The 26,625-nt window shown below is 39.6% G+C and overlaps 1 protein-coding gene across 1 annotated transcript in view; it reads right to left on the bottom strand.

The window, feature by feature from the left end:
- The window catches only part of LOC134634208 (cadherin-12-like), a 100,864-nt gene that overhangs the window by 5,828 nt on the left and 68,411 nt on the right, over nt 1-26,625 (bottom strand). The window contains exons 7-10 of the mRNA XM_063483265.1: nt 17,606-17,859; nt 10,165-10,301; nt 6,668-6,789; nt 1,244-1,361 (exon numbers count right to left, since the gene is read on the bottom strand). Coding sequence (XP_063339335.1) covers nt 1,244-1,361; nt 6,668-6,789; nt 10,165-10,301; nt 17,606-17,859 — 631 coding nt within the window. The remainder of the gene's footprint in view (nt 1-1,243; nt 1,362-6,667; nt 6,790-10,164; nt 10,302-17,605; nt 17,860-26,625) is intronic.

Genomic DNA, 26,625 nt, shown 5'->3' with positions numbered 1-26,625 from the left:
CTTTGAAAAGAAACCACTGCAAGCCAAGCTATTTTTGAGCTATGTGCAAAATTGTAAACCTCATTTTGATAGTGGTACCTCTGTGTGCAGCACCTAAAGTTTTGTGGTATGAATATTGTTGGCAACAGGGAGCCTGTCGTGAAATGTTTGTTTTTATGGTTCTGACTTCATAAACCTTTTGCAGCATGGATAAATAAAGAAATAAAAATAATCTGAATAATTGCAGTGGGGTTACTGCTGCTTTGCTGATTACACTCCTAAAAACACACAAAGGGAACAACTTGGGATGACAGCCAAAGGTGTAAGAAATTCAAGTTGAATAGAGGTCGACAATGTATACGAGGGAGAGGGAACATGTCAGGTTAAACCTGCCTGCTTCTGTCTGTTACAGCTAGACTGTCTGACCCCTGTCAAGCCAGGTTTGTTCCAGTGACAAAGCCTAGCACTTTCTCTTGACAGGAGGTCAGGCGTTTTAGCACACCTTGCATGTTGCGCACAAGCACGATTTTGTTTGTGCACTCTCTCCCCCTGTCTCACCCAACCTGTCCGCAGAGCCTGTGGTGTTTGCATTTCCTGTCCCTACCTATCAGATCTCACTTTGTATCTGGAGAGTGTGCTTCTGAGGCTTCTGGCAGTCAGGAAGCTGCAAGACACTGTGTCCAAAAGGTAAAACTGGATCAGAGGTTCGGACCAGTGCTTGTCAAGGATGGTGAATGCATTCGTTTCCCTGGCCTCATCCTGCCATGTCCCACTTTTCACTTTTCATTACCCGTCTTTCTGGTTAGACTTCAAAGGCCTCAACCAGTGCAGACTGCAGAGCTTCACATGTGATATGTGGCCTTATCACAATACAGTGTCTGACTGCATGTGTTTGGGTTATTTTTAGCACTGAGACATGCCACTCAAACCTTTCAATGAAAAGATGATCTGAAGTCTTTTTCTCTGTGCTTTTGGGTTTTGTTTGGAGACAGGTTATTTGCAGGCAGCGACTGAAGAGTAATATGTCACTTGAATGTACAACCCAAGGTGATTTTTATGTCACTATCCCAGTATATTTCAGTATCATCATTACTTTCACTGTCACTTTAAAGTGTTTCAAGTGCAATTTCAATTCATCTCTGAAAAAGGTCATCTGCTTTCTAAGATTATTACCCGTTTGTCAGTATTTCATAAACTGTTCAAGCAGGAGACATGTTTCAAACTGTATTCATTGGTCAGGTATGTCAAAACAGAGAATACGTACTTCCAAAGTCTCGGATGGTAAAATTCCTGTTTTTCAGATCTTCTTTTGGTGATCTGAAGGAGAACTGTTGTCCAGCGCTTGGTAAGTCCTGGTCTTTTGCACTGAAAGATTGTATCACCTGCAAAAAAAAAAAAAAAGAATCCCACAGGTTGACAGTAAAACTATTCAAATCAACTTTTTTTCCTTTGCCATTTATGTGTATTAAACGTTGGGGTTTTTTAAGAGGCTTGCTCTTCTCCTGCCTGTTGGTTAGTAGAAGACTGGCAAACCACACACGCAGAAAATTGTCTGAATTTGCACAGTTTGGAGGTGAAAATTATCCATCATTGAACAACGTCTAGTCGTTTTAAACTGCCTGTGTGTCAGACCTGCCAGTGCTGAAACAAGCCACTGAATTGTTCTGCCGGTCGTTTTCAGCACTTGATTGAAAACTTGTTGAAATTGCTAGATCACCTCAACACATAAAGTGATGGATTAACTTCATTCAAAACTGCTGGAGCTTGTGCAATGGTCATGGAAAGAGGCCAGCTATTTTAAATTGCATTTCTTTTAGAGTGCATCTGCTTTAGGCATAGACAAATGCAGGAAAAAGACACAGTTTGATCAGTCCAACACCGACTGTTACGTACTACTGCACCTCAGCAAACTGGATCACTTACATGTGAAATAGAGTTTACTAATAGAACACCATGACAGCCACTATCCCCTCTGCACTTTCCTGTTAGACATAGACTGCTGATTCAGCCACCTCTGTACCAGGCGGCTGACTGCTTTCTACTTTTTTGTTCCCCAAACATTTCAGAGATATGTCTGGAAATGGCTATGCTGCCAATCCAGCTGTGCAATCAAGCTGCTCTTCACTTACTGGATTTAACCTGCGGGAGACCCAGTGCCCTGGTGCTGGCTCCCCCACCTGCAGGAGCCATGACTCAGCCCCACTGCCCTGCTACATCACCCTGGCTGTGTTGTGTCTGAGGTTTTCCCTTCTCAGTATTTAAATGAAATTCCCTCCAGGGGAGTAAACTTGACACTAGGTGTGATGAGCACTCTGTTGAGGTCCTCGCTGCAGATGTACAGTTTGCACTATTGAACTCCTGCAACCAAATTAGCTTTTTAATGAATAAATGAAGCTACAAACAGACCCATCTTTTTTCAATAAATATAGGCAATTTTGTCTAATGGCCATCAAAAGACTGGGAAATCGTGTTTTGCAGTGTATTCCAAAGGAAAATGACTTAAACTATATCACATAAAACCTTCAACTTTGAATGCTGTAGGTGTACTGTGATTGGTCCAGAAATACGGGCAGGAAGAGAACCCAAATGCAAACTCCAAAACAGACTACATAACAAATGACAGGCCTTTTATTCTGGCTGATTCAAAGTCCACCAGAAAAATGTAAAACTGAATCCAAAGTAGGCAGAGAACACAGTGTAAGTTTAAACAGACACTGCAAGAAAGAGTGAAGGGAAGCCATGAAAGTCATGGTCATGGAAGTGAAGACAGCTGGGGCAATCTAGACACAGGTGTAGACAATCAAGAAAATGAGACAGGGGAGGAAGTAAAACTAAGCACAGCCACAGCCAAAGTAAAACAAGAACTAAATCCACAGATAACTGCTACACTGAACAAAAGCAACATTAAGGAAAGTGAGCACAAATAGAAGACAACAGAAACATTAACTAGAGCATGAATACAATATGAACGAAAGACTAAAAATGCTGATGTGCAAAAAGTTCAATTATGCAAGAGCGAAAAACAAAAGCAAACTGAGAACGCAGACTCAACAAAACCATATACATATACAAACACACTTCGGGCTCCCTACTCTCTGCAGAGAGGTCAGGTGGAAAAACAGGGAAAGCTAAGCCTATATGCAACAGAGGAAATATAAAAAATCTTCACATTTAGCTCCACTTGACCTGCTGCTGGGCATCCAACACAAAGCACAGCAATGTGGTACATGTAGAGAGAAAATTAAGAAGTTGAAACAGGATTACAAGAAAATATCAAACGTAAAAGGTGACTTTGCATTACCAACCATTGGCCAGGTATTACATCATTCCGGATTTCACTATTAGAGATGCAAGAGCAAATAGGGGGAAAAAAAGAAAGGCTAGGAAAGTATGTCGTTCCCAGGAGACCTCCCTTGTGGATACTTATCCCAAAGTAAAGGATGAAAGAGGTTACGGTCTTTTAGCATCAATTGAATTTTAAAATGAATAAAACCTTAGTAAAATAGCCTGTATTAAATGTTGGCAAGTATACCTCCATCAGCTTTGGCTACACAAAATCTCGCTCTTACTCAAAATGTGTTTTAGTGTACCATTATCCCTCGTCTTTACCTATCAAGGACAACAGTATGTACTACAGTAAATCCATGTCATGCAGTATTAACTGACAATTAGCTTCACTGCTGAAACATCAGTACCACGTATCACCAATTTAAAACAGCATTTATTATATTTTTCACAAACATAAAATTAATTATAATCTGTCATGTGCAAATCCACCTTACCTTGCTCTCAAAAATGCTTCCCCTCTCCTCTTGATCACAAGTGGAGCTGTTGCTGCAGTAACCGCTTATTACCGGGCTCTATTATATATATTTTAATGGTTTTAAGTGCATCCTGCTTCTGCACTTTTGCACACAGTGAGATGAGGGTGTCAACTAAATGCTGTAAATGCAAATGTAATTGTTCCAGCGAATCAGTGTGATTCATTAGGTCACTGTTTTAATATAGCATTATCAAAAACAAAGCAAATATAACAGAAGGAACACACTGTATCACCAGCTGCGCTAATATGTAACTCCACAGTAGGAAGTCATTTGTTTTATATTCCCTTTATGGTTGCTTTTCTCATTTCACACTTGACCAGTTGACTCTGAGTACAGTAAATTATGGGATGTGGAAACGACCTGCTGTCTAACTTTGCCACAACCCTGATCTTCTTTATATGCAAAACTCAGTTGAAGGTTTCAGGCCACTCTCCTCCCTGCTTTTTCCACACACTTACATAAAAACAATCAGTTGTTTTTCCTGCTTGCTTGGTTTCATCCAAGTTACCAATCATTTTGAATTGGATGTTGTGCAGCAGCATGAAACACTCTGAAACAAGCTGTTTTTACATGTTTTTAGCAGTGTGAGTGCAGACAAGGGGAACATATGACGGATTTTACAAGAGAGGCTCTGCGGTTCTTTTTTTTTTAATCTTCCAGCTGTGCAAAACACCTGGAGGGATCATGCTGTGGAAGAAAAAGCATGTTCCGGATTTGAGGAAAAAGAAGCTCCAGAGAAATAGAAGTGCCAATTCAGGGTCACTGGAGCCTTTCCCAGCTGTCATAAGGCGAGAGGCGAGGTACGCCCCGGACAGGTCGCCAATCTATCACAGGGCTAACAGAGAGACGAGGATAACCATTCGGAACTATGTTCGAATTAAAATCACAAATTAACCTAACATGCATGTGTTTGGACTGTGTCGGGAAGTTAGAGTACCCAGAGGGAACCCATTCAAACATAGCAAGAACATGCAAACTCCACACAGAAAGGCTCCGAGGTGGATTCAAACTCAGTGAAGCAGTAATACTATACGCCACAAAACCATGCCACCCACGGAGATGTGATGCTGTGTTTTATATACAGGACACTTATTGCATGATGTGACCAGTTCACCTGAACATATGAATCCCTTGATATTACTTTAACTTGTTTACTTTCTTTACCTCCCTAATACATTTGCACATGTATAACAGGTCTATATAGAAAAATAATAAATAAATAAATAAAATCATAAATCTCAATGAGATAATCTTGTTAAATAAAGGAATTACAAAACAAAGAAAACCCCAAAACAACACACCGAGCAAAATAAAAAGCTGATTCTATTGGTTCATCTGAAGCAGAATCAAAGCAGTCATATAATTGAACATAATGACCTCCTAATCCTTAAAGCTAGGGGCACAACCTCAGGAAAGAGAAACTATGCTCAGGGCACCAGATAGCCACTCATATCTGCACATTTATGCACTCTCCTTAAACCTCCCATAAGCCACCCGTAAGTCCACGGCTGCTAGCCTGAAAACCTTTAAAGGACGCATTGTACACCTCATTATTTAGAATGTGGATCGAAATATTCCGATATGTCTCTTAATGAATCATTTGATCACTCACAACTGGCCCAATGGATTATTAGACTTCGCTGATCTTTAGTTACTGATCTGATCTTTGCCTAGGATTCATTCAGTGTATGAATGAACTATGATTATGTATATATATTTTTTTAGATTGAAAAAAAAAGGTTTTCTGCCTGCACAAGGCCTTGCACGTCAGTGAACATGCTATGTGTATCTGCACTACTGTGCTCACATTATGCTGTGAAGTGTAAATTGCATATTGGTCCAGAACTGTCTTCCAATTAGGTGTGATTAGATGAATTACATGCTCGCAGGTACATGTCTTAAACTCAGGTTTAAGACAAACTTTTTTCTATGAGGAGATAAATAATAAAACATCCTTCAAATACTGTTCATCATCCTGCGCAGTGAAGCCATGAGCAAAACACGCTTTTGAGTGGAGGTTAACTTCAAATGACAAACCATTCACGTTAAATTTAGGAGAAAAATAAATATTTTGTGTTTTAAATCAGTCTGGCAAGCAAGAAACATGACAAATTCACATGCCAAGGAAGACACTGATGTCTTCAAATGAAGGGCATGGGCGTTCTGATTGCAACAGACCTGACGACCGGCAAAACATCCTTAATGTGATGAGGCGTCTACGGTGATTTGATAGACTGCCAAAGACGCTGTTCCCTCACAACGCTAACTGCATATAGATGCTAGTTAATGGGCTAATTTACAGGCACAGGTGGTTTACAATCCACACAGGCAAATTCTCCACTGCATCTCAAATATATTATCCGAAATGTGCTCGAGGTTGCTGATATGCAAAGCGCCGCTTTGCTTTATGAACTGAATCCAACTCTATGACTCAGTCAGTTCGAGATTTTGATTCATACTCTGTACTACTCTGTAAGTGTTCTCGGAAAAATCCCCTGAAATAAAAGCTTTTATTCAAGTGACCTTGAGTAAGATGCAATAGCTGGTTACATATCAATGTGAGAGCTAAATGTGTAGCATTCCAGAAAGCAAAAACTTCCTCTAAAAAGTCTGAAATTATTTCTGCCAAAGTTGAAACAGGGACACTTTGTCACTATTCATAAAGAGGTATCTTTCGTATTCAATTTGACATGTTTAGATAATTGTCAGTAAAAGCTGTAAAACCATACCCCCCTCTATGGGGGAACACATATTCCAACAAGCAGCTGTTATCTCGCTAAAAATTAACACAATTTAATGAGTTCTGCCTAATTCCTTCAGCGCCTGTCAGACAAAAGCAGGGATGTGAGCAGCTGTAAACATACCTGTCCTGCTTTAGCATTTTCACACACAAAGGTCTCATAAGGACTGGCGAGCTCAGGGGGGAACTCGTTGATGTCCAGCACTTGGACAGTGATGGCTACTCGACTGGTCAGAACTGGACTGTCTGCAGAGAGAAGAAAAAAATAACTACATGAATACAGAAACAGAGACATTTTGGGTGTTTTGTTCACAGCACTGACATCATGTGGATAAATTAAGTACTACCATCTTATGACAAGCCAGAGCTTGAAGGTTTATCACTGTTGCAGTAGCATGGTCAAGTGGTTAAAGAGGCTTTCATGCTTGAGTCTCCTTGAACAGATGTTATAGCTGCTTAGCCACTGCAAGTGTTTCAATTCTGGAAAACGTCTTATGTGTGTGGAACACAGTGATGCATAAATGCTGTTTTATGATGCTTTTGACTGATGCTGAGAAGGAAAATAAAATAAATACATGTACTAAATTCATCCCATGTGTTGCTTCTAAAGCACACCTCATATTATTGTATACGGCCCTTTGGAGAGGACATTTTTTATTACAAGCCTTTTTTAAAGGTTCTGTTATAGGTTTGAACCATAAGATGTGCATCCCATTCTAATTAGTGTGTGAAAGCCCCTTTGAGTGGGAATAGCTTGAATCCAAAGTTGTTTGTTAGAGTGTTTCCTCACAGAGGGGATACAATGGGGAAATGTCCTCTTTGTGTGAGAGCCCAGGTAAGGTAAACTTTATGGATTTGATGTGGGAATAGGCTTTGGTGCACATTGAGAGGCTTAGCGTGTTCTCGTTTGTGTGAGTGCCAGTGCATAGGTTGGTAGGTTTGTGTGTTGCTGGGTGGTTGAGGAAAAAAAATGCAAGGGCGGGGGGATTGGAGAAGCAGCCACGGCTCAGTTAGCAACCTGTCTCTGACCTTGATGGAAAAAGCAATCTTCCCACCAAGGTAAAAATGACACTGATCATGGGATTTGCTGCTTTGCACTGACTGAACTACTAACACTGATGCTCAGTTGGCAAAAAGGCACTACGCTTGCTTGTCATCGAGAACTCTATTTATAAAAGTGGGGACAACTAAAAATATTTCCATATCAATAAATTCTACATTTCTATATAGTCTCAGTGGTTTGAGCTGGTTAAGTTTACAATTTTCCCTCTCATCTAATTTTAAAAACTCATCTCCATAACTGTTGTTATTATGAGTGATATATCATTCAGCCCACTAGATGGAGCAATGGTACAGTGGTTATATTTGAATCTGACTTCCAGCAGCAATTTAGCCCAAACATATGCCCTATTTATTTACTGAGTCCTGTATAGTTGTACAATGCTTGAGTGATTTGCCCTGAAGTTACCAGTTTATACTGTTTTTCTAATGCACATTTTGTGTTTTTATTTCTCATTTTAATAAAAAAAAAAAAACGTTACTATTGCAAGCAGTCAACCACGGATCTATAAAATGCACTGCAGAACACTAATAAAAAGAAATCATTCTGAATATCTGTCTGCTAAAAGTGTAACTGCAGATAACATAAGTAACAAAACCACAAAAAAACAAACAAACTGTTGATTGGAAAATTAAATTCATTTAAAAATAAAAAAGAAGAACAAGAAGAAAGATAGTAAGTGTGCTTCCTAATTGCCCCATGCCATGGTTATTACAGCATTGAATATATCTCCCCCTTGCCTTAAAATTACCAATGAGTTTAAATGCCAAAACACAACCAGTTAATCTAGCCCTGGCTCTTATTTAGCACGCCTTCTGTTCAGCCCAGTGTCTCAGGGGAACAGCACGCACTGCTCTCATTTTGCTGCATGACTGCAGTGTCTACAGACGACCAGACGGATCGCCAAGGTCTCCGAACTAAAGAGTCTCCAGCTCAGGTGTTGTGACCAGGTGCTTATCACGAAAGCATACATGCCATCCAGCAACTCTGTCGATACTGCTGGATGCTTTCCACCAAGTGATTGTAACGGGAATAAAAGGTGTGGGCGGATAAATGTTAAAAAGCATTAGCGGCAAGAACACTCGGTAGATACCGAGGCAGGTCAAATACAGAGGTCTGCAATAATTTACTGTTTATTGAAAACTGCTGTGCAATGCTACATAGGGCTGCTACAGACTGTAGATAAGTTAGAACAATTATTTTTTCTCTGTGTGTGCATGACCTCTCCTCAACAACTGGATTTTTTTGTATGGGCACTGAAGGCATCTTTGCTTTAGTATTTATTGTTGTTATCCATGGTTTAAGACCTGAATAACAGACAGCAAACATGCCAATGATGACAATAGTATCCAGAACAGTGGAGCCATAACAGCCATCCAATACCCAGAACACAAAGTACTGCCAAATCTAACTCAAGGTCAAACACAGATTTGAACTCAAGCTGGGACACAAACTCTGGGGTGCTGGTTTTTATCTCTGTTCTTGCTGCACCAGTCCAACTATTATTTTTAAACGCTGGCTCTGGAAGTTTTGTTTATTTCTTTTTTTGTTATTGTCAGTGAGCAACATTGTCTGTAGATGAACATTGGTCCTCTGAGAGGGGTGGGCAGAGGTCTGGATCAGAGCCCGACTTGTAGCGAGGTGATAAGAAAGGAGTGAGGCGCAGGTGGGTGAGGATAAAATGAGCAGAACTACTCCCTGATTCCTGCATCTAGTATGACACACTGAACATGCAACTGCCTTGTAAAACTTCCATCTCGCTTCTCTTCCTCCTCATCTGTGCTGTTTCCTCTCAGTCTACCTTATCCTGCAATTTCTTGGCACTTATGCACAAAAGCCACACAAAGAAAGGCGCACACACATTGAAAACAAAATTAGCATGTCACTTCCATGACCTTGAGGGGAAGTGACTAATATCAGTTTCCAAGGCGACAATGACTCAAGTTTTAACAGCCCATATTTCACAGTCTGTCCTAATGAATATACAGCATGTGTAATTTTGATTGAGCACCAGCCTGCCTCTGGGATAATGACTTTGACGGTTCTTAGCAGATTTGATGACTTGATGACGATGGATTTGCTTATTTATCCAGAAATTTGCTCCACTTCCTTCATAAAAACATAATTAGCTTGATGACATGTCTTAAAGCCACAGCTCCACATTAGTTCCATCCTTTTCTGAGCTTGGCTCACAACATGCTGCGATGCCGCTGCGTCGGCAGGCTGTTAAACTGTGGAAGGTTCACGTTTTATTGCGGCGTAAGTAAAAGTTGACTCTGGCAAGACACACTCTCTTCCAATGCCAGTGTCATCAAACGTGCTAAAAAAGGCAGTTAAAAATGAAAACAGAGTTAAGGCAAGTATGCTAGAGGAGACAATGTCCTGAAGACACATCCCTCTGGGAGAGCTATCATAGTTTATAGATAACTATAAACCTTTCCAGCAAAATGGGATTGAGTATTGACTTGAGTAAAAGTGCATTAAATCCTTCACGCAGATTAAGGTGGGGGAAGGACAATGACGCCTGCATGAATCATAACTGATCTCATTGTCATACTTACTGAGTTTTGTCGCTACGATGGAGATATTGTGTTGGGCGATGTTTTCTCTGTCAAGAAGTTCGTTTGTGGAAATCGTTCCCTCCACTGGATCAATGTCAAAGTAGCTGTCCAAGTCGGTCTTCCAGTCAATGGAATACCTGAAAGAAAACGTTAGTTTAAAGACATCCATTTTCAGCACAAACCAGCAAATTAAACCACAGCGATTTTCCTTCTAGCTTCATGTATATGAGTTAGGTGTAATGTAATGTTGGCGTAGCCTTCATTACTCATTCTGAATGGTCATTTCCAGGAAATGTGCTGAGGATTGCATATACATTCCAATCTAGTAATGGGGCACACGTACTTTGGCCATGCTGAGCTAACGGTTTTCTTGGGAACATAAATGAATTTTGGGCACAGTTGAAACCGTATCAATCTCTCATGCTCAATGAACAACAAAGGCATAAAGTGTTGGTTCGATGTCTGAGAACAGAAGGCATGATGTCCTCTCTGTGAAATGCATCTTTGGTCTTACTGAGTTGCTCTGAATGCAAACTATGAAACACAAAAGAGATCTGAGAGCAGACCGCATGGCAGTGACAGCGCCATTCATCACTCCATGCTATTTGATCTTAAAAGGCTATTTTTCATTAATAATTTTGTGATCGTCAATGGCGTTCCAGCAGGAATAAATAGGTTGTCTTTTTTCATTCTCCTTCACAATTAGGTCAGTTGAGATGTAATGGGAATCTGGTGCCTTGCTCATGGTCATTTCCACAGGGCTGATGGTTAATTTTTCATGGGAGTGAGTCCGCATTCACTACATACAGAAAAAGCTGTCTTTGCCACTATTCTGGTATTTTTTTTTTCTTTTCGTTCCCATGCCAAACTATTTGATCTTAAAAAGCTATTTCTCATGAATATTTATAATGCTTGTTTTCCACACTACAGAGCCTCAAACTGGACTTGACTCAGTCATTAAGAGAAACAGGCCTGGCTTACATTAACACCCTCAAGTCTTTTACTGTAATCAGGTTGATAACAACACCACTTGAGTAATATTTTCTATGAGCTTGGGTTCCATTAAATTTTCAGTTTAGTTTTGGGTCAGTCGACATTTTCTCTTTAACTCTGCATTGCATGCGGCCTTGAAGTGAACATGATCGTGTCAAAATAGTTTAGTGTGAGTCTCTTTGATAAATATTACAGCCAAACTCCCATCAAAAGTTCAAAAGATCAATAGGTGCAATTTTTCCTCTGGGCAAAACATTTTTTTTTTTTTTGTGGGGAGAGGGTATCATTGTTGTCGACCTGCTAGTCAAGCACGTGTTTTGCTTTCACCGTGGCCCATGCAGTTGGTATTACAAGATATCACATGTTCATTAACAAACAGTGCTGGTATTCAGTTCAACGACACAAACCTATCAACACATCAGTCACAGTTTCTAAAAGTGCATTACAAAGATGAAAAAACATTCATTCTGTATTCATGTGGGACAAAAAGCATGTAAAATAGTTTGACTTGTAATTGTCCTAATCTCTGAGTTATCTTTCAATAGAATAGAGCTCATCAACAGCCAGGAATAAGAAATCACAGATATAAAGAGTCTATTTAAGATCAACTCAGTGCAGACAGCTGTAGATATGAAAATTAATTATGGCGTTATCTCATTCTTTGAATTGCGATGATGTTAATTCACTTCAGTGCACACTGCACACAGTGCACAAGGTGATTTAAGTGGGGGGAAAAAGGAAGGCATGTTTCAGTTTATTTTCTACAGTCGTTGGTTTTTAAGAGTTTATGGTTTTGCTGTGGTAGCATTTTAAAGTCCATGACCAATGTGGCTCTTCAAAGTCTTGTGATCTGTGTTACTGCCTTTTTTAGGCAGAGGCCTTTCCATCTTTAAGTTTTGAAAACTAACACAAGCTGTAGGAAGCTCTATAGAATCAGCCAACAATGCACTATTCATGATGTCCTTTTTGTCCCTGCAGCTAGAGATAGCTCGACACTATACTGCTAAATAGTGGAATTGGTCGAGTCTAAAGTCTAAAAGCATTATTCCCTATGCATGATGGGTCACTGGGTCCGTTGTTTTGAAGTGAAGAATGCATGGCTCTCTAAAGGCACACAAATGAACAATGTCAGCTGTGGTATTGATGAATATTTAAAGTGCTGGAGACAAAGTGGAGATCCACAGAATAGGGGGCATTAGTTTTTTGTTGTACAAATCTTTGCTTCTTCTCTTCTTTTGTTTTCCCTGGGATGAAATATTCATAATAAAACAACTACTGTCCATGCAACATGTTTTTTTCCCCCATTTTTTGCGTAACACTCTGGTAATTCATCTCTGAAATCCATTACTATAAAGCAATCCACCTGAATAAGAGCAGCTAATATGTTTTAAAAAGCGAAAGGGTTCTCATACATTTTTAAGAATGCACTCTTTTGTCTTTGCAAAGGACAGTCTATTGTTATCCACCACTGAGGTTTAATGGTAGAAAATGGGGCAGCATGAGTAAGTGCGCGTTCTATGTATGTGTGTGCGTGCAGTGGCGGCTGCATATCGAGGCAGAGAGATTGAGAAAGAAAAGGAACGTCTTGCCTTGATTATAAATCAGAAGATGAGTGAGGCATGTCAGATCTATAAAACTGAGCAGTAATGTTAAAATGTCTCACCTGATAATTACCCAGGAGAGAGCAGCAGTGCCTTATAAAGGACCCTTCAGCTTTCATAAACTAGGTGGTTGATTTCAGAGTTCAACAAAAAACTATTAAAGAGGAAATTAAAACCTGAGTAATTAATTCTAATAATATAAATTAGCAAAGGGAAAGAATTTCCATTTGTTTTTAGTACCCTTGTAAGGTTACATGGATATATTATGCTATGGTTTACACTTTTCTTTAATCTAACACATTCTTAGATCTATTACTTCTGAGCAGTATTTAATGCAAACATGCTATCTGCATTGTCCAAACGGGAGGTCTTTTTTTTATATCTAAGCCAATTTGAACCACTTAGAGTTACTGTATAACCAAGATAGTATGTGGGACAAAATATAGGTAAAAAGAAAGTTTTACACAGCTTGATTCATCAAATAATTGTTATGACAGCTAGACAATGGACCTCTTTTAAATATTTAATTTATCTACAATCACTGTCCTCAGTTCTAGCGTGTCACTCCACAAAACCAAATTAATACCATTACATAGTTACATTTTATATTTTATTTTCTATCAATTGAACGACAATCACCTCAAGGTGTTGTATACTGTGAGGTAAAGACCCTACGTCAGTACATATCCAAAGCAGATTTACTACAAGCTACAACACTGTGAAGTGATGATACTGTATGCATTCATGTAGAATCCACAAGCATGTATGTGAACCTTGTTTTAATGAAAACATGTTTTGTTCAAAGTGTCTTGAAAATATTTTATCAGCAATACTAAACTGATACAACAAAAGGGATTAGATTTGAGAAGGTAAAACGTAATTCACTGTAGAATCTGGGTTTTGATTGCATGACACAGTAAGTATTTCCTTCACTGTTAAAAAAAATGATGCATGCAATCTTAAATGTTTATATAGAAGTCTATGGGAAAACAACCCGCACCCGACAAAAATAAAACAAAAGAAAAGAAACAAACAAAACAAAAAAAGGTATGAAATCTGTTTTGTAAAATCAATTTTGTAAATTCTGCAGATTTTTAAGGTCCACTCTTTGTCACCTGCAGTTTTAAAAGTGATTGGTGAAAATGTTCATCCTGTTCCTTCTTAACTGGACTTAAACAGTATGAAAGGTGTCCAGTAACAAGTCCAGTGTCTTAGTTGTTGCTAGAACTGCAATCGTCTGGACAGAGACCTCTGATGTTGTGCCTAGAATCTGGTGGAGTCTCTCTCCCAGTTTGGGGGTTACAGCTTCTGATGTAGCTATTACCACTGGGATCACTTTGGACTTTACCTTTCACATGTGTTCCTACTGTCTGCTCTATCAACCACAAGCTGATGCTTTGGCAGTCTGGTGGGTTTTCCAATGCTCTTCTGAGCAATGCTCTTCTGAGCATTGCTCTTCTGAGCATTGGAAAACGGCCATGGTCACGTGTTGACTTGTATACCTAATCAGCTTGGTTGCTGTAATGCCTGATAGGAGTTTGTGTTCTGTGGAGAGGCAGGTAATTGGCTGTTACCTGCCTTGTGGGGATCCTTCATGATCAGGATTGTTCTGCCTTGTCTGGATGAATACCTGCTATTAGCAGCCCCTTATTTGTGCTGCCAGGCAATCATGGATAGCCAAATCCTCTTGAGAACAAAGGGCAAAAATATCTTCCAATTTAACTTTTTTCGTGATTTGTATGTCGACTACAGGGGCCATAAATGAACAGGCTGGATCTCAGGAGGAGATAGCTTTTTCATAGGCTGGGCTTGTGCCGGGTCCCGGTACTGTCCCGTTCTTCATTCCAGAAATTGGATGTCTGTCTTTGTGACTGGTTCTTGCTCTGGGAGGTGGCTGAGGTGTGCTCTTAGGTCCAATAGCCATTTGGAGTTTGTGTTGTGTGACAACTCTTTTTCCCACATATTCTTCAAAATTGTTCCGTTTCAGCTCCGGATCATTTTCAGTTGGTTTGATACCTTGTGTTTGGCCATAATCTTTATCCTCAGCTCAGTAGATGCATTGCTTTCTTCTGTCAGGGCTGGCTTATTATGTCCATACTGCTCACTATTGTTCCCAGTGTGCTATCGTCTCTCAATGCCCAGCTTTGTAGTGTTCTTTCAATGATGTTATTACACAGAGTTAACAGGTGCTTCTTGGTCAGGGTGGATATTGGCTTTCAACTCATCCACAGTTCTCACATGCATTGCATGTAATCGCTCTCATTACTATACTTCATATATACTTTATATGTAATGTTTAATTATATACTGATTTATTCCCAAATTGTCTGCCTTTGTTGGCATAATTACATAGGTTCCTGCTGCTTTATCCCTATTCGTTATCTGCAAAACAAATTAAACATAACAACAGGTATCTGTAATGTTCAGCTTGAGAGGCAGGGTTTAATAAATTCAGTTTAGTTTAATGAGTCATTATAAACTATTAAAAACTAAAGTCACTAATTTTTGTTTTGAAAGTACACAGAATATTTAAATATACTTAATGACACCACTTACAAAGTTCAAATAGTCTGCTTATGTTGTATAACATTAGTTTGTAGACCTGCTAACAGATCATCCTAGCAGGATTTTACATGGCAGTGTCAAATGTTCTACATAGATTGATTGGGCTTTAGACTGATGAGTAAACCTGACAAAACTCTCAAGATTAAAGCTATGATGACACTGATGAATGAAGACTGGAAACACCGATGAATAGAGATCTAAAACCTTCAATCACCGGCTGCAGAATGACAGTACTTCCCTATTTAACACTTTTATTCTCAAGAGAATGGCAAGGGCAATTTGGCTCAACAGCCTGAGCTCTTGAAGATGGATGCACATTTAGATCCTACCATACTTTACTCAAGTATTTAGTACAAATTATAGTCTGAATAATGTCAACCAATGTGTTTCTTTTAATGGCAGGAATTTCCGAATCATGGGAAACACACTAATGTAGCTGTGTTGTCAAGGTTCTACATAAAACCATCATGATGATGCTATTAATCCAAGCAAATTTAGTATAATTAAGTTGGCACAAAATGCATAGCATCTTGACAAGTCTGTTAATCTTAGTAATTAAGAAAAGAAGTAAGTGTTGTTCATTCAGCATCATATTCGGTCAGTGGCATATCTGGGAATAAGTGATTACATGAAAAACTGATTTTCAAGTGCAGTTTGTCTCTGAACATTCCTACAAAACAAAAGAGAAATATTTCGAATTATATACAGTGCTGTGCAACATTCTTCAGGCACATTTTTTTTTTATTATTTTGTTCTTATATTTTAAAAGTGTCTGGACTTCTTTAAAATGTCTTGAAGATGTTTCACCTCTCAACCTCTCATCCGAGAAGCTTCTTCAGTTCTAAGAGCAATTGGTGGAGAGTCCCAGATTTTTAAGTCCTGTTGGGAGTGTCCCTAAGAGGATCCTGGACCCCCTATTGTTCCGCTGCCTAATCACACAAGCAAAGGTGTGAAAACAGGTGTGGGTCACAATCAGCCAAAGTTTTGGGTGAACCTGTTGTGAGACCTTGCCCCACCCTATCACGTGACTTACTGAGAACAAATGACCTAAGATGTGAGTGGGCGTTAAGGTGTCTGGGAAGGGATCTCAAAACTGGATTATAGATGGCAGACAGTTAGTGTCGTAAGCCACCGCCTCTGTTCGAAGATGGTCGTTCACAGTGGACATAGATGGCTTTTTCACTCCTCTTTCAAACCCTCTGTCTTCTCTGTCCAAGAAGTGGACATTGGCATTCTCAAAAAAGTGACCTTTGTCCTTTAGATGCAGGTGTACAGCTCCAGATGCTCTTCTTTCCAAGCTCCTTACACTATGATGACCTGGATGACTGAGAAGCCTCACAGATATGCTTCTTATAGTTTATTAAACTGTGAATAAGTATAAAAACACACCTAATTCATGTCTTCACACAACTTAACACAGAAACTATTTTAAATTGTATCTTTTAGTACCTTGTTACAACAGTTTCTTTAGTTGACTCTACAGAAAATTCCAAAATTCCAGTTTGGGGCTGTATTTTACCAAGTGGTGGTGGTGGGCATGTGGTTAAAATTGATAGAATTATGAATACAGAAAAGTCCAGCCAGATTTTAGTGGATCATGCAATACCATCTGGAAAGCATCTAACTGGCAACAGCGTAATTTTTCCAGCACAACAGTGATCCCATACATGTTATTAATGCAACAAAAGTGTATCCTGCTCCAAAAATATAAAATAATTTGTGGCTTTGCCTCTTCAAAGTCCAGACCTCGTCATGGCAGACAACATCCAGAGAATTGTATTGTATGCCCTTTAACAAGACTGGAGAACTATGCCTGAAAACTGCGTACAGAAATTACAAGAAACCTTGCTTAAGAGAGTTCAGGCTGTACTGGAGTTACTTATACTATCTGGTTACACCAAATATTAACCTTTTGAATTATACTCTCACGTTTTAATAAGTCAGTGCACCTATTTCCCATTTTTCTGCAGAATATAAAGAAATGAGAGGTTACTCAAGACTTTTGTGTAGTACTGTGGAGATATATGTTTTTGATATAAATACAACCACTTCCTGGGGTATTAAAAACAAAGGTTTTCCAGACAATTTCCACTGTTTGCAAAATATTTGTGGCAGTTTAACTTGAAAGAAACCTGAGACTGGCTTACCCTTTGATAAATCAGATCACTTTTCCCACCACTGAGATATAACAAAACTGATAAAACTGAACTGTGATTAAACACCATGTGCAGAAATATATGTCTACTGGATCTACTTTTTAATCCTGAAGAGTTTAACTTTACCTGACTGGGCTGCTGCTGGCATCCAAATCCTGTGCAGTCACTGCTCCGATGATGGTCCCCGCAGGTGTGTCCTCATACACATCCATCACATAGGAGGGCTTATTGAACACCGGAGGCTCATCCACATCCAAAACGTTAATCTTCACTGTTGCTGTGTCTTTGAAGGCCCCAGAGCTCTGAAATCTTGGATCCAGGTGAGCGTTGGAAGCATCTACCTTAAAGGTATATGCCTTCTTTGTTTCATAGTCCAGAGGCTGAGTGAGGGGAAAAAAAGAAGTAATTTTTACCTCCAACTTGTTTGCAAATCATAATTGTGTCATGTGTTCGCACTTCTGATCTAATGCACTTTTGGTGTAGTGTTCATCATGTACGTGCTAAGAGCTCTTGAGGAAAATGCTGCAACTCGATATCAGCATCACTGTTGACAGCAGTTTCCTCTCAGTTCATTTTTGTTATATTATCATTTTCAAGCATGAGTAACTGCTATCAAATGTCAACATCAGTCTTCACATTCAATAAAAAACAGCATTACGTGTTATTTCCTGTATTTATTCAGTTGGGCAAAACACATTCAAACGGCATTGTTCACACCTACCTGCAAAGAAAAGCTGAAAAAAAGTAAATGCATGTGAAAAAAGCAACAACTGATATGATATGAAGGATAATGATTGTGTGTATGCTTGTTGTTTACATGACAGGTCAATTGGCAGTTAATAGTACAGTAGCACCAAGTTCATGAGACACATATTGCAGGTCCTGACCAGGTCAATGTTTCCCCCCCTCAGGGTGATAAAGTCAAGCAGCACTTATTTGGTTCAGCAGGACTTCACCCCACATACAAGAGTTCTCAAACAATAGCTTCAGAGTTCATATGTTCTTCCTACTTGAGCGTCTGACATATCAGCTCAGGGTCAATTAGTGAAAAGCGAGGGGTGGAATGAGCGGCCTCGGCATGTCTGCGAATGAGGTGTACACATCCGACAGCAATGACACCCGTGTTCGTGCTTCTGCCTGTCTCCTGCCCTCTCATGTGTGACCAACCGTACTTGGCGAGCTTGCAGTCGGTCACGCTCTACTGCCTGGGAGTCACATGAGAGACATTCCTTTCTGTGTATTTCAAATTGACTAACATGTAACCACTATGGCAGCAATGCTATCTCCCTGCCTCAGGTCTTTGGCTTCTCTGGCCTGCTGTTTCAGAAGACACCAAGTGAAAACAGCTGGTAATAGCGCTGCAAAATGTTCTTATGTGAAGAGACAGAGGCTGTGACGGAGTAGGTACGCTGGAGGATGCCTAAAATTGAGGATATTTTTTTTTTGCCATGCAAAATGAATATGACTAAATCATCTGTCCAAATTAAATGCACATGAATTAGCGATGTAATTAGAGTCCAACCACTAGAAATAATCAGAGGCTGTGCAGTCATGATTTCACAGTGATAACAGATGCTTCTCAAACCCTCTGTCTCTCTTCCATCTCCACGGCTTCACAGTCTTGCAGTTACAGCAGGTGTCCATAAAAAGAAAAAAAAAAAGAAAAAAGAGAGCGAGAGCACTATGTGAAGGCAAGCCAATCTGAAAGCAATCATTGACCATCAACCACCATGATTGGTTTGATTACAGTGCACCAGATGCAACTGGCTAGGCACAGCTATAAGATTCTTTAACAGGAAATACACTCTGTCCCTTTCAATCACTCTCAAGAGGTGACAACATCAAGGGAAGACCAAGCTCCCTGAAGCAACAGTCTGGTGTAAAAACTGAATTAATTGTGGGTGTCAGTCAAATACTGATCGCCGCAATCAAGCGAGAAGAGTTTCCCCAAAGTTACACCGACACCTGCAAAGTAGTCTAAAATGTACAACAGTCAGTGTTTACTGAGCTTCCTGCTGTGAATTCCTGGAAACCCGCATCAAAAGGAATTCTCTGTGCTTTTGTTTCTTAAAAAGGATGTTTGAGAGAACTGAAATAACTGCACCAATAAGATATTTAAAACAGCTCTCATTACCTGGATTTATTTGATTCAAACCCCACATAAACAAAGCAAAATGAATAACATGCTAATAATAGGCCCTCTGGCATAGTACATCATACTGCGACTGGACCGGCATCTGTAGACAGCCATGCATAGTTCAACAGTAATACTTGCACAGGTGGAGAAGGAGGAGGGAAGGCGGTGGTGGGGTTGTGGACAGCAGGAGGTGTACACCCAGCCTCATTAGCCAGAATCTCACTGGGGATAGGGAGAAGCTCTGCTTTCCATCTCAACATGCTGCATCACCACAATTAGGATACAGGCCCAAAATCTCACCCTTTATAACTGTCTAATTTTCTTGTAATCCGCAGCTAGCTGAGGACAGTCTTGTGGGATGCGATGAGGAAATGCTCCTTTCACACACCGACTTTGCCACAGTTTTGACACAAATCTCCTAGCAAGCGCAGCTGGTGTCTTGGAGCTCCAGCTGACAAATGACTTTGCATAAATAATGCCTGAAAACAGTTGAGCATGAGCAATGCTATTTAATTGCATGTGGATTCAGGCATTTTAAATGTGACTGTTTTAATAAGGCAGCAACACTTAGCCTTGCATTCAATTTTGTCGGACTCAAAAAGTTACCTTGCTATAACTTCAAACTGCTGGTTGGCTTATTCGTCATTACTACATATTTGTCACATATGAGTTATGATTCATATATTCGTGTTTCTTTTTTTTTCAACTTCTTTGTTTCTGAAGTTATACTCTCTGCATTTGCATATTTGCAAGTGTTTTAACATTTCTCACAAGCCACTAACTACAAGGTGCTCTCAAATCTGTGCATTCACATTCACCTTCCCATTCACAACAGCTTTGCTTGACAAACATTCCTACTTATTAAGATGTCCCAGGTTTTTTGCCAACAAATTAATAGTATGATGCATTTCTTTGAAGGATGTGTGTCTTTTCGTAATTATGAATCACTCACCTTTGTTAGCTGAAACACCCAACGTGGCAACTAGAAAGTGTTTTAAATGTCATAAAAATATTCTTGCCCTGAATCATTTTATGCAACATTTATCACATTTATAACATTTCGCTCATTATGAAACTTAATTAAGTTCATTTGACATGTTTATTCAGTGTGTAATAATTCAACAGAATGGAAGACTAAAATATAGTGCACGGGAGACCAGGAAAATAATTTTAAAAAATCCAAACCTTTTAATACCCTCCCCATCATATTGTTTTAAGCTTACCAAACACTGCCAATAATATTTGATTGCACAAAGACCCCCCCAGGATATTTTCTTCTACAGTATCAAAATAAAGAGCAGAGCTCTCAAATTCTACACTAGCATTTGAAAACTAAAAACACACAACAAACACCCCGGCATAATAAAGCACGTATTAGTGCTTTATTATGGCTTTATTATTTTTTCTTTTTATGGAGTACTATGGCAGAGGATTGAAAGGTTTTGATATCGAGTCTCCTATTAAATGAAAAGAGATGACAACACAGGGGCAAAGTGCAGTTCATTTACTCCACAAATGGAAGCGGGAGATCAGACAATGCATGGACAGACCATCGAGCAAATTCCACAGATTGATTTACATATTCTGGTTTGAGTGCAAACAGTAATGTTCAGAGCTTCACGGCCTTTAAATATGTCTGAGACACATGATGGTCCAAGTATGTCTGGGATAGCTGTGGTTAAATTGGAATAAAATGGGACCAGGAGGGGGTAATGAGAAACTCTGAGTTAATGAGAAGACGTACTAATGTGTCAACGCTTGACTTGGGGAGAATCAAATCAGACCTGCAGGCCATAGGGGAAATTTCCCAGGAAGGAAAAAAAACAGCCATTCATTCTGCGCCTGCATGTATCATTTTAGGTTTTTTTCTTCCTCTCCTTCGAAGATGACCTACTTATGAAGCCAGCTCTGTATTGCTAAGTATTACCCATATCCACACATGTATATTGTCCATAAACAAGTTGCATACCATTCAATTACATGTTTAAAGTGTCTCATTATTGCTTCAGTTGTTATGCACCTTTTTATGGGTGACTGCAGACGCAACAAGGAAGCGTATCAACGGCGGAATTTGTAAGGAGGACAAACCAAGTTCCTCTCATGTCAGTGCTGCTGCTCTTCAACATCACAACAGAACATACTTGAAATTCTAGACATGGCGCAGCGCCCTTTGATATGTAAATGTGCACCTTCATTGCACTGGCAGTGATACTGAATGAAGGAACTTTATTTTATTTTTTTTCCTTGCCAATTGAACCTGTTATGTTCCAAGGGAATTTGTTAATTCAGAGCTGGGGACTAATCACAGCATCATAGTCTCACAGGTACAGTATTATCCTTCACACACATTAAAAAGTCCTTACATCGACAGATTCCCATGTGTGAATACAGAACAATGGATGAGCTCGTTGACGATTTATACTGAGATATTATAAGGGCAAGTCCAAAAAAAAAAAAAAGTAATTTACGTCTCACTTGGCACTCATTTCTGTTTCTACTCGCGCCTTCACAGCTTTCTCTCTTAACAGTATAAAGCGTTAGTTGCAGCTGTTGTTGTTTTTTTGTTTTGTTTTATTTTTTTACCTTGGTGGTTATTTTAGGGATGTGAGAGGCAGGATGATATGCATATTTAATAAGTTCACCGATTGTTTGTGCATTCACTTCAGTATACTGTAACAATAGCAGAGTTCAATACTCTTCTTCAACTTCACCTATGCTCACCTACTAATGGGGGGGATAGTTTTCTGCCAATAGCAGGGACTGTATCTAGTCTTTCCCACTGACGAATCATTATCACAGCACAGCAAGCCATTAGAGGGCTGATTTCATTTGTTTGTGCTGAATGCCTGTGTTACCTGAAGAGGGCCGAAGATTAAATGGGTGAAAAATCCAACAGTGTTGGTTAATCTGTGATATGCAGAGCGGCTTTAAATCCGTTTAACCACAGTATTATATATTTACAATACTGCTTATGAATCACTAACCCCTCCAACCCCCACGAGAGCAAATCAAAGTTAAGCCAAACATGCCCAGAATATTACACATTTCTAATAGCAGCCGCGTGAGCCAACATATTTTTCTGAATAGCAAAAGTGTGTGTTGTCTGGATGCTTATTTCTTGTGAGATCAATACCTTCCAAGCCTACATAACAGCCAGTCCAATAAGCTAAACACATTATTTGTTGGATACAAAGTCGCTTCAGGTTCCACTGAAATTCTGAGATGAGCAGTTATGAGGCATGGTTTGTAGCTGGTTTAGTAGGGCTGTCTAAAATGAATGACACCTTCATGAAGTCACCGCAGTCATTGACTGACAGTTCGGCGAAATTCGGCCATGCAGAAGAATACTTAAGCCCTCGGGCCACAATTGTGCTATCAGCAGTCAACTGACCACAGAGCACAAAGAGCTTATCATCAGTAGAGAAAAGCTTACATGCCCCAGAGAGCCATTTCATGTCCCTGTGAATACCAGGGGGTCCTAACACCGCGGAGAAGAGCTGCTCACTTTATTGTGCTGCCATCAGTCACATCGGTTTGTGTCCTTGGCTGCCTCGAAGCATCTCCATCCCCCCAGTGTTCACAACAGTGGAGTGCCATGTGAGAGCCTTGCCAGCAGCTCTGTCCACACTGCAGTTGAGTAGAGTGACTGTGAAAGACTCGCGCTGCCACTCTTAATAGGACAGGGTTAGCCATGAGATGAGCCCCGAGACACTAGTTTAATCTATAACACCCACGCCTCCCCAGGCCACCGGAGAGAGAAGGCACTTCATCGACTCCTAGCACCACCTCAGCCACCTCTTTGTCACTCTCTCTCCTCTTTTTCTCTTGTTGTACTTATTTGCTCACAGACGGCACATGCAAACACAGACATGCACACACATTGCTCCCTGCTTGGCGTCTCGGCAAGGTGTTATTCATGTGTTGGACACCTGAATCTCCTGCTGTGCTGACATATTGTTTCCTGCTTCCCCCCATCTCTAGACTCCTTTTACACCAGGCCAAAAATAACTCATTTCACCTCCTACTGGAACATTTGGCACGTTAATCAATAGATGAGTTTCAACTCTTGTCTTTGGGCAGGACTAGGTAGTATCATGCCACTCCATGGTCTCTGTCTTTTGGGGGTTTCTTTTTGGCGTGTGTGTTTGTTTGTTTTTGTTTTTTATTTGTTTGTTTGTTTGTGTGTGTGTGTGTGTGGGGGGGGGGGGGGGGGGGGGTTACTGTTATTATCCCATACAAATATATAGGTTATACGCATTATATGTTTCAGATGGTTTTACAATACAAGGGCATGTTATTTCAAAACATTTGAATGTGCCTTTGTCTAATCAGTACTTTATAGTCTTCTTTGTTCTTTTGCATTCAACCAATATCCTTCACAGTTTTTTGGTCCTTCAAGCTAGCAGCTTGTTCATTGTGTTTGTCGTTTGACCTTTTTTTAAGCTAGTATCTCAGCGAGATTGAAAGGCGCTAACAGCATTCATGCTCTGAAATGATTACTGTTCAAACAGCACAGTAATGACATGTCTGATGAAGAAATTAGACTGCAGTCACTTTATGGCTTCAGTAAAATTAAGTCCTTAATTGATGGCAGGAAGGCTGAAAAAAAGGCTTCTTCTCGCAGTACAGTCAATTGACTATGGGGAAGTCTAAATATGGACATTTTGAGCGAAGGCAAACCAAGCAATCAGTCGAATTTGTTTTGCTCCCTATTGGTGGCACACTCTTTTCTTAAATGCCATGCAACACTATAACATTAATCACTTGAACATGCTGTTCTTTGGGAGCAGAAAAAAATGTCACCTTATGCAAGCTGGATGACTCATTGGCTGACTTTGACTGCTGCTTTATTAACTCAAAATCTTGAAAGACATCCTTTCTATTTACATTTAAATACATTAAATAATCCAGCTTGTCTTGTATGCTACCATAGCGTCTATAAGCAAGAGTGATGGAGTCTTGAATCTTATAGACTTCTTGTATGAAGTATTATCTCAGTTAAAACTTTTCAGATATGGTCTGAAATTTGCTTGTGACAGCATCATGCATTGATGCAGATTTGTCAGCCCCAAAAAAGTGCTCTTTGATTTGGTAAGTTTGAAGGCCAGTGAACTTACTTTCATGCCCAAGAAACCAGTCTGAGATCATTTGAGCTTAGCTTACACTGTGGCCATAAAGGGACAGACACAGTCAACAACAACAACCAGGGATGCTGTGGTGTAGTGTTTAAATCATGCTGAATTGGTACTAAATGGTTCAAAGTGTGCAAACATTGCATCAACACCACCAGCAGCCTGTTGATGGCAATATGGATCCCTATTTTCATGTTTTTTGCACCAAATTCTGACCCTACATTTGACTGTCAGAGAAGACATTTTTTCAGTCCTCCGTACCATCCAGTTTTGGTGAGTTGTGACAAATTGAAGGCTCAGTTTCCTGTAATTAGCTGACAGGAGTTGTACCTGGTGTAGGCTTCAGCTGTTCCATTCAATCTGATTTGTGTTTTAAAGATGCTGTTCTGCAAATCTTGGTTGTAACAAGTGGTTATTTGATTATTAGCTCCAGGCAGTTTGTCCAGTCTCCACTGACCTTTGGAATTAGAAAATGATTATTACCCTGAGAACTCCCACCCACTGAATATTTTTTTCAGAGTCTTTCAGATTCAGATACATGGCTAAATGTACTGAATTGTGGCAATGTGGTTGGTAACACAGTGGCTGGTGAGTATATACTAAGTTTGAAACCTTCAAGCCATTTTTTTCTTTGTCAGATATGTGTTTCAGCACCAAGGACAGAGTGAGAAATGACACCTATGTTCACTGACTCTGTAAAACTATGTTATTTCTTTTATAGTATAGTAAGTAAACTTATTTCTATGTCAAGTGTACTTTTGCTATTGCTGCATGTATGTTTCTATAAATGTGGCACAATGCAGCACAGAATTTAAGCACAAATGCCGACAGCGTGGACGCTACATTTTCTGTGTATTTGGTTTGTTTGAAAGTTGGTATTCTTAAGTTGAAGCTATGTCTAAAGAGTTTCTAGTTTACGCTTCGTGCTGTTTATAGGTTTTCACTTTTTCTGTGCATTTTTTATGCAATGATCTTCCAACACCGCCTTGACAACCAACTTAAATATACTAACAATAATCTAACAATCCTAACCGACGACTTCAAAATCCATGGCAACTGATTTTTAATAGACTGGACCATTAAAGCTTGGGAGGACAAATCTCTACACAATATGTCTTTCATTAATCCATTCTCACCCTCATGTTGGTAGAGCTTCAGCATGAAGGTGTTAGCCTTGCCACAGAGAATAATTGGAGTTCAACATCTTGTAGCATCAAACCTCTGATTAATAAACTTACTTCACTCTTGCTAAGAAATAGCCAGAACCATGAACATAAACTATAGAAAACCTTGGCAACCTTTGCAATCGAAAATGATACCAGACATGACACCATTGTAACAAAATATCCAACAGCAGCTCAAAAACACTGTAATATCCAAAGAACCATATCATATTTGTCTTATCTAATGCTGTGTTAAATTTATTATTTTTTTTTTTTTGTCTGACCTGCCAGGCACTACAGATGAAACATAGCCATTTGGCTAACTCTGCCATATTTACATTGATATGTTCATTAATATACACTGCCCCTTATAAATAAAAATATTTAAATTCAAATTTATTTAAAAAGGAGATTTGCCAGTAGGATGCCCAGATACATGTAGGTGTAAGGCAAGATGGACTGGCATGGAAATTATCATCTGAGGTAACAGGAATGCTGGCTGAGCTGTCCAGATTTTCCCTAGCATATTGCATACATATGTTCTAGATATATTCTTTTACCAACCCCAATGTCTTTATAAATACTCATGGTTAAGCTATAGATACAGCAGCTTGCAACTGAAGTCGTCTGTACTTCTCTACAATGGTTTATGGACCACTGTCACTCTCTGTGGTAATGGATTTGGAAGTGGTGCCAGAGGTTTGCAGCAAATGC

This window comes from Pelmatolapia mariae, linkage group LG9 (assembly GCF_036321145.2).
Source record: "Pelmatolapia mariae isolate MD_Pm_ZW linkage group LG9, Pm_UMD_F_2, whole genome shotgun sequence".
Classification (NCBI taxonomy): domain Eukaryota; kingdom Metazoa; phylum Chordata; class Actinopteri; order Cichliformes; family Cichlidae; genus Pelmatolapia; species Pelmatolapia mariae.
This window is presented reverse-complemented; position numbering and strand designations above follow the sequence as displayed.